At 37.9% G+C, this 14,974-nt stretch overlaps 1 protein-coding gene across 1 annotated transcript; it reads right to left on the bottom strand.

Annotated features, from left to right (window-relative positions):
- Positions 1-5,884: 5,884 nt before the first annotated feature.
- Positions 5,885-14,564, bottom strand: LOC117923418 (auxin response factor 6). Its single transcript, XM_034841688.1, is given in 15 exon segments — positions 5,885-6,308; positions 6,616-6,806; positions 7,020-7,702; positions 7,705-8,196; positions 8,361-8,508; positions 8,696-8,771; positions 9,404-9,526; positions 9,785-9,949; positions 10,392-10,482; positions 11,407-11,491; positions 11,589-11,744; positions 11,832-11,888; positions 11,973-12,071; positions 12,554-12,666; positions 13,409-14,564. Coding segments are annotated over 15 exon segments (2,721 nt in total). The 5' UTR covers positions 13,452-14,564; the 3' UTR covers positions 5,885-6,109.
- Between the last annotated feature and the right edge of the window lie 410 nt (positions 14,565-14,974).

Genomic DNA, 14,974 nt, shown 5'->3' with positions numbered 1-14,974 from the left:
GTTTCAAGATCTCTTTTGTCAAAGGATTTGGGTTTGGGAACAATCAACCCCTAAGTATGATTTTCAACATACCTTTTGGGGCCAAAATTTTGATTTTTATTGCTTTTATTACACTTAAGATCTTAGATGCATGCACCCCAAAGTTTAAACAAATATCAAACCCCCAACAAAGGACACATAAAGGAGTGTAGGAAATGAAGAAATGAGGTGTTGGTGTGCCTTTTATGATAAGGATGTTCAAATGCCCTAGTTAGGAGGTTTGAAAGGCCTATGCATCTTTTCAATGTTCAAATACTCCATATATAACATATGAACACCTTATTCACTTTTTGTGCAAAAATTAGCTTTTGCATTATTTTCAAGCATTTGAAGCAAGCATTCAACATCCAAAATGCCTATAATAATGCAAATTAAGGTCCTAAAATTATTCTAACCAAAACATTTTATGAAAAAAATTCCAAAAAACAAAAACAAATAAAAACCTTGAAATAAAAGCAATGTTTCTAGGATTATGATTTTCATAAAATTATTCAGTAACAATCAACAATCTGATAATGTTTTGACATGGAAAATTGTTCATAAAGTTGCAAAGTAAATCACATTAATCTAATGTCTACAAATTAATTTATAGTTTTTCAAGTTTAAAGTCTATCGTATGTAGTAATGGTAAAATTCAATTCTAGAATTAGAGATATTACTTGATATTTGAATTCTTCAATTCATCAAACTTCAATGTTTCAATGAATTAATCCAAGATCAAGGAATGTAAGAACATTCAATTTGATATTATTCAGTTGAATTTTTGCTTAACCCAACTTAATTTGAGGAAGCCATTTAAGAATTTTCCTTTCCCACAAGTTAAATTATTTTCAATAAGGTAGCTTGGATATAGAATGAAAATTACCTTTTATCTATAAGTGCTTATTCCACCATTAGGACATTTCCAAAATTACAAATGATGGCTTTCATGCTTGGTTTAAAGATCTAAATTTAAGATTTGGTTGATATAGCTTTTTCACTTCACGAAATTTAATTGAACATTAGTTTAGATCATTTGAATAAATCAAACATGTTCAACACTTTTAGGACACTTGGACTCATTTTGAAAAAAAAAAAAAATCAATTTTAATAAAAAAAACAAAAAAATACATAAGTAGGTTTTTCTAGCTTAAGAATATCCCAATACAAAATCACAATATGAAATCATCAAGATAATCTTTGCTCAACAATATCATACTATAGATCAATTAAAATGATTCAAATTATAAAAGTTAGAAAAAAGTTAACCATATTAAGCATTTCAAAGCACGGAACATAATTGAAAAATTTTAAGAAAATGATCTAGAAAGTAAATCACATGATATAATTGAAAATTTTTATGAAAACAATAATCTAGAAAGTATTCTCCTTTTCCAAAGTTATAAACATAGAATCTAGAACCTCCTAGATAATTCTCCCCCTAAGCTCCAGGTCCTAGAATCTAGAATATTCAAATCTTAATCTAGGAAAAAACCCAAAGATTTTCAAGGAGATGAAATTCCAAAAGAATCTAAAGAAGTGGACTTAGAGCTCACTAAGCTTTGTATGTTGAGGTACAACTATGTCCTTTTCTCTAATCCAAATTTAAGGTATATTTCTTGGACTCTTTCCCTTGCTAGTGTGAGACATATCCTCATTCCTAGTATTCAAAATCTTATTTCTATGGTAATTGACTCACTAACTAGCTTATTTACATGAGACTTATACTTTTCAAAAAGCATATTGTAACACTTACTTTGATGGTGTCTTGGTTTATTACAAAGAGCATTTAGGCGTTTGTGTAGAAAAAGGTTTCTTGGAAGAGAAACTTTTGATAGGTTTCACAATAGTAGCTTTTTTTTTTTACTTCTATAATCTCAAACTTGATAACCTAGACTACAATTATGAATTCACTAAGTATGACAGGACTACACATAGTTTTAGGCCTAAAGAGCTTTATACATTTAGCACCTATACAATTACTTATCATCATCAACTCGTCGTGCCTTATACTCCTTGGCAAATATCTGAATTCCTTGCTAAGCTTATCATATCAATGCATCTTGTCCTGCCATTGGAAGGACTTCAAAGAATGTTTTTGAAAACTCTTGAGAGTTAACAGTATTAGAGTCGTAGAGAGATGACTGTCAATTTTCATATCATTCCCACGAGTGTCTACATAGTTTATCTTATAAAGAACTAGTTCTTTATCGACTAGGAAGATTTGAGTAAATAAAAAACAAAAGAAAAAGCTTGAGAATGAGTGAAATGAAGCCTTGGGCCTCATCTGAGCTTTGCAAAACACCTTGTACATCATCCCCCTCAAAACTCTATGGAGATTGTAAAATGATAGGGTCTGATGCAAAAGCCCTCTTCAAATCATTTTATATCTCTTCATTGATGTTCTAGTAGCTAGTCACCGTTCCCAAATACTACCACATTGATGTTCTAGTAGACTGATGCAGCACAGCCCATGCTACAAGATGCTTTCTTACACAAATTTCTAAGTAACTGTATTGAATTGATTAGTTGAACATTGATCCGGTTTCTTCTAGTTGTTGGTTCATGATTGAATGCTGCTACTCCTTTTAATTCATTGATTTAAACTTAGGAAACTAGGAACATCTACTAAGATACTCAGATCTGGGTGGGCCGATTTTCTCCAAATTTTGAACTAACTCCTCCATGCTTGCTTTTCACGTCATCGCTCTATTCCCCTTGGAATTTCAATATCCTTTACCACCAAATTGCCACCTTCTCGGCGGGAAATGTGTGGCCCAAACACAATCATAATAAAGGTGGAGATTTTCAAAGCTCTCTCTCTCTCTCTTCTCTTCCAGTGAGTTGCAGTAAAAGATATGGAAAGTAGCCACAAGATATGCTTTGGTGGAAGCTTTTCAAGGGGACTGTCAAACTGTGTGCATGTGCATGCATTGAAATACACCAAAGTGAGGGGAGCCTAGTCTCAGCCTTCACTGCAGCTTTCCAAAACTAGACCACCTTTAGTTCTGCCTCAGCCCATGAAGCTTCCAAAATTGGGTCAGTACAAAGTTCAGCCCACCATCATCACAGTTGGTCCAACAGCCAACTGTGTATTAAATGATGAACTAGGGTACTAGATCCCAAAATGGTTATTATGCTTATAAAGCAGTCCTTCAACATGGTTCTCTCTGAAACTTGGTAACAATTTACTGCCTCTCTTCCTGTTCATCTCACTGATGTCTAGAACCCTGGCAAAACCTATCAAATTGTGAACTCCTGTTTATGAAAAAATAGTCTTTCTCTGCTAAATTAAAACTAGAATTTCCTCTAATGGTGCTCTTGGGTGCCTCTGTTATTAATTCCACTTGAAAACCAGAAAAAAGTTTATAATATCATGCTCTTTTTCTCAAATGCACCTGAAGATTACCTAGTACTAAACCTTTATATCTTAATTGAAACACAGAGAGAGGATTCCCCATTCCCCTAGAATGGTTATATTATGCTCTAATCCATGTGCACTCACTACTGTTGCAAGTGCTTTATATTTGGCAACAAACTTAGAATTCTGTTAGAAGCAAATTTTATTAAGAAACTGCTTACCTTAGTTTGGAATTGTTTTTCTTTTCTATTTGGCTTCCCTACACTTTCTGTCACATAATCTAAGATCCCTTTAAGACTAGTTAAATTAAGATTAGTGTTGGGAGTGTTTTTTGATTTGTCACCAACGTTTACAACTGTTTATTACATTTGGCATACCACTACCTAAGTCAGACCATCAAGAAACCAATCAGATTTGGATCAGGCATGACACCTCCAGTTCAAGTGTTCTTTTAATATACCCTTAATGCAGATTCTGACTAGGTACCTAACCTTAATGTTGGATAGGTTTTCGTATTTGGACTAAGCCCTCCTCCAACACACAAAGAAGGAAGCATTAATCATATTAGGCTCCTAACATCTGCGGCCTTGGGATGCCGACAATAAAGTCGCCACCTGAATAGTTAGTACCCATTGAAGGGATCCCACATATGCGAATCCTACTAAGAATGAGTAATGTAGTCAAAACTCCCAAGTTAAGCATCCAAGGCGATGATTAGGACACAAACTGGCCAAATAATGAAAGGCATCTTGCACATGTAAATAACATGGCCAACCCTCATTGTGGGCATGTTGTGGTTGACAGAGAATGGGGTCAAATTCAATCAATTGCGGATGTATGAAAGTTCCAGGAAAAAGGAGCCATCCCTCCTTTCCCCTTCCCCCCTCTTCTTCCCACTCAATATAAATGGGGTTGGGGTTGTTGGACTGTCAACCCAACCTTTTAATGGTACTATTATTGTTGATAGTGCCCTACCTTGTCATCATTCCATCCCTCAGAGGAAGTCCTATCACTGCCCCAGCCCCACGATACACACACATCCAACTCATTATACCTTCAATCCCACCTTTATCCCCACAAGTGAAAAGGAGCCTGATTAAAATCTCCCCCCTACTCAAAATTGATCCAAAAAGCACCCTCAAGAAACCACAATAACGTTTATAGAAATTAGACCATAAGTTTATGCGCAGAGGGGGCCAAAAGGACGGAAAAAGGACGGAACGTGGCTTGCATGTCGAATCTACCGACAGCATGTGGGGGCCCTTACTGCGGTTAGGACGTTGGGGCATCCTAGTGAAATGGACTTTGATTCCATCCTCCTTTGACGCATCCATCCACCCGAATGGAGCCACAGCAGAAAAGAGAGTCATGGCCCCAAATGATGGTTAAAACCTGCTGTCATTTCAATGAATCCTAGAATTACACTCTTAGACCAAAGTACTATAACTACAAAAGCAAGCCCTTTCAAAAGGGCATTGCATAGCACAACGGAATCATTTCATTCCCCTAGGGATATCCAAACACCCCCCCTGCCTGCTTCAACCAAGCCTACAAAACTTTGGGGTCTCTTTCTGTTTCCTCCCCCCACCCCATACATACAACCTAATCCTGAGCTTGGCCCTCGGCTTGACTCCTATCCAACCCTTAAGTTGCTGATGGGACTTGACTCAAATCATTGATCCCACATGAGGTATGGAGTCCACAATAAAGCAACATATTTCTCACATGGGAGGAACCCCATATTGCCTTGTCAACTAAGATAAATCTCTAGCACAATGAAAGAAACAAAGATGGTACGTTATATAAAGACAAGTGTGAGGATGAATCATCATGTTTAACAGTCTGGTGAACCCAAGGAACTGGGAGTTGAGGTATATGGTAAACAAAAATGGAAGCTAGTCTGCATCAAAAGACACAGAATCAAAAACTACATTTGAACATGCATACATCTATGAATGTATATGTATTCATGTATATATGGATCATTAAGAAACCTTGTGGCAACCTGCATTCTAAGATATCATACATTACTACTAGGAAATGATAGTGAAACTTATTTTCAAGTACTCTGATTTTCAAAGGTGCCCTACAGCTTGTTGCTATTGGCAAAAAGAGGAAAATGGAGTTTTCACATAACCATTAGCAACCAATAATGTTTACGTAACAGAAATATATAATAAATAAAAAAATTCAGGTATGCGAATCGACAGCTATACTTGGGAATACAGATAGCACTGATAAGACAGGAAAGGTGGCATTTAAATGAATTGGCAGAGACAACATGGTAACTGAGAACCTAACAGGGCAGAAGCCATTTCACATTAAATGGAAGTGCAAAAAAGTTGCTCCACTATATCTCGCTAATAGACTATGACCCATCACGTGGATTGGAATCTTTGAAAAAGTTCCTTACTTCCAACTCCAAGAACAAAACGTCAACTCAGACTCTATGAGTTTATGTTCGTTGTCCATTAATCTTCAGCCCATTATAATAGATTTCAAGAAAATAAAAACAAACAGTGATCTTAAAGAACATTAGTCTCCTAATAAATATGTATTGTATGTATATCAAAAGCATAGAAAAGGAGAAGGCAGATATCATATAATTACAGTATTGGCTTAAATATAAGAGCTTTAAGCTAGAATTAGGCAGCCCTACCCAACATGAGAGCGATTGAAAGAGATGCTAATATTACAGAAGAGAGAATAGTATCTTTACTGTTAAATTGTTCAGTAGTCAAGAGACCCCACAGACGTGATCCCAGTGCTCAAATTTCTTGAGTCCTGCCGGCTTGCATAGTCATCACAGCTGCTACTAGTGAGCCTTTGTATGGGGACCGAGTTCAGAAGCTCTAACCCTCGTTTTCCCATCTGCTGCACTTCCTGTAGTGAGAGTATCTTGATACACCACACGCTGTTTACAAACTCCCTGGTAAAACAAATACAAATATATTAGGAGTCAGCCAAAGGAAAGTGAGACTTGTATTTTGCACAAACCTAGAAGAAAATAGTTTGAATACCTGGATGATCATGACTTCAGACCATCCTTTTTCACCTGATTACTTTATACAATTTTTTTTTTTTTAATGTTCTAATAATGATGACCATTGACAATGAAAATTTTTGAAGCTTTAGGAGCATCATTCAATATAAATTTTAATCGACACAGGTTTAAAACTGTTAAGAGAATTGGTCAAAATATCCACAATAACAAGGTAAAGAAGAAAGGAACTCACGGCCAGGGGTCATCACCAAGGAGAAGAACATCATTCTCCCGGTCAACAAATACAAGCTGCCAGCCTGATCTCCGAGGGTCCTCCAACTGGCCTTCAAGGCCAAACATGCGAGCAAGCTCACCACGCAGTTCATGGTAGCTGCTGAATTTAGTGATATCTAGTGATCTTCCGAAGGACCCTGATTTGTAAACCTGTCAAAAAGTAACATATTCAGATATAAAACCAAGAACCAATTTGTAGACAGAAAATGCTACATCATAACTGTAACAATAGAACTTCGGAAACTAGGAAAAATCATAAACTGAACCAACAGAAGAATCAAAGGCAAAATACCAGTATTTGTAGCCTCAATCATAGCATATCATATCAGAAATAGAAACAAGAAATCAAAGAAGGCAGCTAACCTTAACAAAGGTTCGGGTTGGTGGGTTTACTTGGCCCACATTTTCTGGAGACTGCAGGAAACCAGATTCATCAATGCAACTGGAAGGTGTCATTGCTGGATTAAGTGAAAAATCGGTGCCTGTAGAACTCATAAAATTGGATGAAGAGAAGGGTATGGCCGTTGAATCACTTTCACTGCCAACTCCCCTGAGACCTGACATCCCATTCTGCATTAGCAAAGATGAGGGCTCTATATTAACGCCAAACAAAAGATGGCTCTGGGGATCAGTGCTCCCTTCTTGGTCAATGGAGCACTCTCTACCAGGAAATGGTGGCAGTGAAATAGAATTCTGAGAGATGTTTGTTTGGGGTTGTCCCAACTGTTCCACTTGGGGCAGAATACATTGTGAAGCACCAGAAGGAAGAAGAGGTTCAACCGCAACCCGCTTGGGCAGCCAGGCAGCAGACGGCATAAGGGAAGTGCTTCTAGGCATGTTGAGGAGGTTGGATGACTCATCCTGGGGGAATGAACTCAAAAGACTCTGGAGGGGAGAAATAATTGGGCTCGTCCCTGGGTTACCAGTTGAGTCAGAAAAGCTCTGCTGTTGGCACAGAGAAGAGATGGTTTGCAAAGATGGTGACTGGGATTGAGAGGCTGAAGCAAACTGAGAGATGGCAGAAACGACACTCGGATCCGCTGATGATCGACCAATTGCTGTTGTGGTTGTTGCGGCGGGGGGGCGGGCTGCTGCTGCTGATTATTATTATTATTATTATTGAATGAGTGCTGATGCTGCAAATGTTGCTGAAGAAGGTGAGACTGAGTCTGAGATTGAGCCTGGTTGGTGTTTTCATGCATGCCTTGAAGAAAGGCCTGTTGAGGCTGAGATTGCTGCAACATCTGGGGCTGCATTAGACAAGAAGACCTGCTGGCAACATTTTGGGGTTGCTGGTAATGCAGAAGGGGTGCAGGTGCCTGTTTGGATGGATCCACAGCCCTCATCTCCTGAAGAGCAGCAGCAGCCATAGCTTGGTACATGTCTGTCTGCAGACCCAGCATGGAAGCGTCAAGCCTTGGTTGCATCCAAGGATTAACCCCGATTCCCTGAAAGTTCAGAGATTGGATTCCACGGTCTACATTATCTCCTCGGAGCCACATAAGTGGTGAATTCATTCCTAAATCATCATCCTTGATGCCTAACAGCAACAAAAGAGTTAGATTAAAAGGAGAAAAATCTAGTCTTCATGCCTAAATATAACTGAGGAGATGGAACAGGAAATTGGAATTTGCAACTAGTAGGATATTGTTACAAAATTTAGTAATGCATGCCAGTCCTAAGATAAGCAGTAGACAAGCATACCATGGAGAGAGGGTAGCCCTGGTGGCCATGGTCTCTTTAGTCTGAGAGGAAATGGAGAAGGATACATTGGGAAGGTCGTTAAAGGTTCAATCTCCCATAGGGACACTCTGGGTTGCCTCTCCCCTGCCGTGGACTCATCCCAGCCCACCTGTGTTAATCAGGTCAAAGTTCATCACAATGTGCTTCATTATTCATTTCACAAAGAGCAAAGATATCAAGAAATAACACTAAAGGAAAATTAACATTGTAAAGAAATTATCCATCAGGCAACATATCCATTCACAAATCAACAGAAGAAAGCAAATAGATAAGATAAAAAAATGTTATCAACAGACCTTCACTGAGCGCCAATGGGAGTTTGGCCACCGAACAGGATCTAAATCGCTTATGCCAGTTATCGTGCCCATGTAGCTGGAAAATATTATCCATTACAGGAAGAAAAATGAAAAAAAAAATTAAAAAAATTTAAAGAGAGAGAGAGAGAGAGACCTAGTAGAAGAACCCTGAAGGCATTAGATCTGAGAAAGCAACCAATTAAAACTAAAATCCATGTCAACTGAATGTAACCTTGATTTACCATCAGTGGATGCTAAAATATGGAACACGAGATGGGACATTAATCTCACTGTTCCTTTGTTTCTTATGAATGGGACAGAAGAATCACCACTATGCCAAAATTAACCTGGTGTTCACTTTGCATTAAGAAATTTTGATTTCTGGCTCATAAATTAGCACACTCCAATGTCAGTCCCTAGAGTCCCCTAAACTTCCACTGTTTAATTTCTAATTATTTATAGATAAAATATCAGCAAAGATCAGGACAGGATATTTTCTCAAGTTATTTAAACATATATTACAACATCTAAATACACAGATAGGTGGTGACAACCACAAGACCAAGTAAGCAATTGCTCAAGACTTGTCCAAGACAAACCTTGAAAGTCAGATTTCCCTGCCTCAACAAAATTAAAACAAAAAGGAAAAAAAAAATGCAACTAGAGTAACATGGCAATCAAAGGAGAAAAAGGAGGTTCGTAACATACCGACGGACACTTGATTCTTCAGTTTCAAACAGCATCCGAAAGCGCATGCCAACAGAAACACGTGTATGATAGACTGCTTTAGCATACTTGGCCAATGGTATGACAAATTCAGATGGGCTAGCCCTGATTGAGAGGTAATGTGAATTAAATGAAAGACTTCAGAAACTTTAAAATTGAACGATACTAATCTTCCAATCACTTTTACCACCTTTGATGTGATTGCGGGTGGTGGTTGGAGGAAGGGAAAATTCATTAAAAAATTAAAACATTAAAAAAGAGAGACAGAAAGGGATAGAAGGAAGAGAAACTTAAAACATTTTTGTCTATCCAATCACCTAGCAAGATGACAAGAAAGGTGGGAAAATGGCGCTAAGGGTATACCTTGGATTATAAAATATAGTGAAACGGCTATTTGTTGCAGCTGCATGAGCTGCAGCAGCCAAAAGCCCTAAGTGCATGCTATCACTTGATAAAACCGATGATGGCATAACAGTTTGTGGTCGATTAGCACGCCGGATACCAAGTAGTAACTGATTCTTCTCATTCCTGAAAGCACATTTCAGTTTGAACATCATTTAATTTGTAATAGCTTATGGTTACACAATACTGACAAGTCAAGGAGGAAGAACAAAAAGCCACACTGTCCATGCATGGACCACACAGTAGTGTACAGGAGGAAGAGGTAAATTAGCAAACCTGGCAAGTGGTTCTTTAAGGTTAAAATCAATTTCATCTCATGCTCTTGAACATATTAACCAACTATTACCATTTCTTTTCTAAGCACATGGCCTTATATCTTTCTGAATATCCAAGATAAGATAGAAGTTGATGGATAGGATCAGACAGTTAGATAAGTTTCAGGAGCCCAAGAACCTAAAATTCATGAATTCACAGACACTAGAGAAACCTATGATGTCATCTTGATGCCAATCATAACACAAGGAGAAGATCAAGGACAGTCAATTTAGAGGATTAGGCAATGACCTACCAGATAAAAAGAACCGAATCCCCAGCAACAAGTCTTTTTGCACTTACAAATACACTCCAACCTGTTGTAAGAAGATGCCTTTTGGGCTGACCTGTGTGAAGAAAAATCCATCATTGCTAAAGAGTGTTCATGATTTGAAATTAACTGCTACATTTTATATTTAATACAAGTAGAGCACCATCTTTGACTACATATTATGAACAAACAAGAAGCTCAACTCCCTTATAAAGCAATTTTATTGATCTAAGCAAGCAACCCATGCATCCAGACTCAAATTGGTTACATCAACTCTGAGCTGATAACAAAATTTTCTTTAAAAAGTTAAATTCTTTAGGTCAATTCTCAGTTGACAACAAGACTTCTTTTAAAAATATTAGAAGATATATAGTCCTTCTGTGAGAAATGGGTGATCAAATTTTTACCCTCCAATGATACATGGAAATTTATGAGCCCTTAATGACCAACCAGGGTTCCCCACTCAATTTGATGGTAGTGAACTTAACTACGTAACTTCTCTACATTTTACTATTCATTTATAGATTTTCCTAGATTGAGGAAAAGTGTAGGATGGCAGCAGCAAAGAGATCACTCCACCTAAGGCAAAACTAACAAATGATAAAAACCCAAAATGCAGCATAAAAGGAAGATATGGGACTGCTAGATCATATACTGTTTCAGTAACCTGGACAAATCCATTAAACTCAAATACTTCCAGAAGAAGCATAGCCATATAATGATACATGGCTGTGGAGGTAGAACTTGGGAGGGACTGGAAAAATTTTCTTTTTAAGTAATAAGGCAAAGAATTCAATAAACATCTACATAACCCAAAACTTGCAACCCAGATGTGATACCAAATTTTCAAATGCTGTGGAGACATTCATTTTGCTGTTCAAATTTAGATATCATTCTTATCCTACTGCCTATAGGAATAGATTAGAAAAAGACAAAACAAATAAACCATTCTATAGAGAATTAACCTAAGTTTTTAAAAATACACTTCGAAGAAACTAACCTCGAAATATATGCCTAAATTTCCATTCATTATCATGAAGATCCCTTGCAATTAACTCTTGGGCTGGAGGCTGCTGTGAAAAGTCCTGCAGGCCAGAAGTGTGAACTTAGAAATGCAAGGCATTTAAAATCAAGAGACCTAAAGCTGGATGATCAAATTATATAGTTGCAATAAAGATTTACCAAAGGAGGAAACACTTTTTCAGCTGCTCGGCGAGGAACAGAGAAGCCTCCATGTGTACTTGTGTCACTAGCTGTCAATGTTTTACAGAAATAATTCGATGGCTGTTTGCTGGGCACACCCAACTCTGCTGGGAGGTACGCATCCTTTTGCTCTTGCTACAGAAAAGCCCATTTTAAAAAATTGAAGCAGAATTGAAAAACAAAAAATCAGAAATCTAATTGAATCAATAATAAGCAGCATACTGGACTCAATGGTTGTAACGTCATCTGCGCATATACTTCATCCGTCTCCACATCTGCCTGAGGTTGACAAATTTTACACCTCTAAGAACCAGCTCTTAAGAAAGCTCAGAACCATAACAAACCAAAACAAACAAGCCTTACATGCATGGTCACATTGTGAAGCTGACAGATAAGTTGTGGGGGTAAGCTAGGATAGTTAGGGATATGAGCATCCACTTCCTTGTTCGTTGATGCAGCAACCTAAATAGAAAATCAATTGAGAGTTGCCTCACTTCAGGTCAAACAAATTTAAGGTTACATATACATGTATTTAGTTCAACGAGTATAATCAAAACAAAGAATATGGATGAGATCTGATTGACATGTTCAAGCTCAATGTTTAATATGCTGACAGTTTGCAAAATATATGCAAGAAGGAACAAATCGTACAAGCATGAGGACAACATGAAGGGAGTGGAGTACAAATCTTTTCCCTCCAGTATACAGATCAAAGATGTGGTGGTTAGATCATTCCGGCAGGACAGTTTATATTAGGAGACTAGAAAAAGCCCTGTATTAGACAGTTTACACACAGGAAACATTCCCCATGCCAACAAAATTAGGAAAAAAATTCATTCTTTGATGAGCAAACACCAGCAAACATAATGTTTGTATCGCATAGAATCTGCTCTAAATTCCAACTTCAGGTAAATAGGCTAAATCTCAAATCCACATACACTGACCTGCTCACTATGACCTTGTGGAAAATAAACCACTCTGCTTCCAACAGCAGGTAGGGAAACAAGAGGGCCCGCACATGCATGCCAAAGTTCAGAATTCAGACATCTCTTCTCCCCTGTCAATAATTCCGAAGCAAAGTAAATTCTAGAGATGAATTACACTCATGGTTTAAACAATTTGATAAATTAAGTCATAATTGGGGGAAAACCCAAGCTAGGACAGAAGCTGTACAGGGCTTCCGCACCAGGAAAAGAACATTTCATAAATATGGCTCTTTTGTAACCCCTATAATCGACCAAAAATTATGGTAAAGCTCTCCAGTTATCCTTTAGCCATGAAATTAACACCGTTTGCTCCGTGAGAAACCCAAAGAAAATAAATTTTGAAGATAAGTCATAGAATCTTTCGTCAAAAAAAAAATATATACATCAGCTTAACCATGCATGTTGAGTTTTATATTACCATGATAGTAAGAAATAAAACATTAAAAAAAAATTCAAATTACTTTTCCATTTCTTTCCCACAGCTTTCTCAGTTGCCAAAGAGAACATGAGGGAAGAACATAACAACCAAACACCAACCAGAAAAGTTAATAATAATAATAATAATAATAATAAGAGGTTCAGCATGCTTCAGTCTAGAACTCAATTTAGCGACACCTCAAAATCACAAAACAAATTCAACCCAAGAACTCAATTTAGCCTGGAAAGCCACAGAAGCCTTCCTATCTTAGTTAAGCTGCAAAAGAAATAAATGCCCACAACTACAAGAGAGAGTTCAAACCCAGAGACCCAAAAAGAAAAAGAAAGAAAGAAAGAAAGAAAAAGGTCCAATTTTACAACAAACAATAAGCCTACCTTCCTGGGTCTGGTGTGTGAACCCAGCAGGAGACAACCTCATCTCTGCAGATTCTACAGTTGGAGCCACAAGAAGAAGACCCAAAAACCACTCTTCAACCACAGCAATGAAGCACCGAGAGCCTCACAGCAACAGTAGACCCACAAAAGAGAGCAAAATCGTGTATTCCCCTCTCACTGACCAATACCATACCGTTTCTTTTGCCTCTCCTTGGACAACCCAAAGCCACGGTCAAAATCTAAATGCACTTTATCTAGCTTGAGGGTTTTGCTATATTTAAGCACCACCTACCCACTAGAAAATATGCATTAGAAAGACAAATAATGAGTATCCAACAACCATTAGAGGGACACAGAAGTGCAACCTCAAAAAAAAACCCAATACCGAATCTTCAACCGAAGCCGGTTTCACCACAAAACACAATCGATTTCAGCCTCATCCGCTTGCGATCTTCTTCGCCCGCAACCCCCAACAAAGTTTCCAATCTCGAAAAAACTTCATGCCACAAGTTTCAACAAAGTGGTCGTCTCATTCCAGCTCAGAAGACTCGAAAAGAAACGCTGAAAAGAGACCACCCACAACTCGCTTTACCTCTTCAAAAACCTCAAAATATACGAAAGCACCAAAAGCCCAATTACCCCAATTTCAACACCCCAACTATTTCAGCACAAACCCATCAAAAAGCGCCACAATCCCACCAGATCTCACCCTCCAACACCCGAAAATATCACCTCACAATGAACCCCTCAAAAGGCCCAGATCTCAGCACACAAATTCCAAACCACTCTAACGTAGAAAGAGTCAGTCAGCGCGAAAGCCAAACCTTTTCATATCAACCAAAAAGCTATATCACCATATGATCTTGGCTTGGAGCATAACATGCATGACAGTTGGTAAGAACTAAAGTTATAGAATATGTAGTGATGATGCAGAAATGAGTACAAATGGATACGGAGGAGCTGGTGGTGGTGGTGGTGGTGGTGGTGAAGTGGTGATGGGTGGTGGTGGTAATACTGGAAAAGCTTTAGCCTTTACTCAGCTCCAATCAATCAACACAACCGCCATTATTTTTGGTTGTCCTTTTATACCAGGAGAAAAGAGTAGAGAGTAGAGAGAGAGAGTGGGAGAGTATAAGTGGGAAAGTGCTAGATTTTTTCAGAGATGTAGAGAGATTTGCAAATTTTTTGGTATTATGTTATATGGTTCAGGTTTCTAAGTTCTAACACTTGTTGTGCCCATTTTCTCTGACCATTTTCTGAAAGTACCTTAAAGCCCTCTAAGTCCACGATATTTATTACTCTACCCCTTCCTCTCAAAAATTAAATTTGACACAAAAGAAAGCTTCCTGGTAAATCTGATGCACGAAATGATTGAATGGTACTCCTCTGGAGATAACCTTCCAACTTGCTCCTCAATGCCTTCCAGCCCCTCACCCCAGTTTTTCTGTTTCAACCGTTGAGGATTATAAAATCAATACCTTCACTATTTTTTTTATAGGTCATGCACAAGCTAAATTCAGGTATCATTATCATCAGTAAAATATTCATCATGTATCACTTATTAGT

This window comes from Vitis riparia, chromosome 10 (assembly GCF_004353265.1).
Source record: "Vitis riparia cultivar Riparia Gloire de Montpellier isolate 1030 chromosome 10, EGFV_Vit.rip_1.0, whole genome shotgun sequence".
NCBI lineage: Eukaryota > Viridiplantae > Streptophyta > Magnoliopsida > Vitales > Vitaceae > Vitis > Vitis riparia.
The sequence above is the reverse complement of the archived record's forward strand: the minus strand, read 5'-3'. Positions and strand labels throughout refer to the sequence as shown.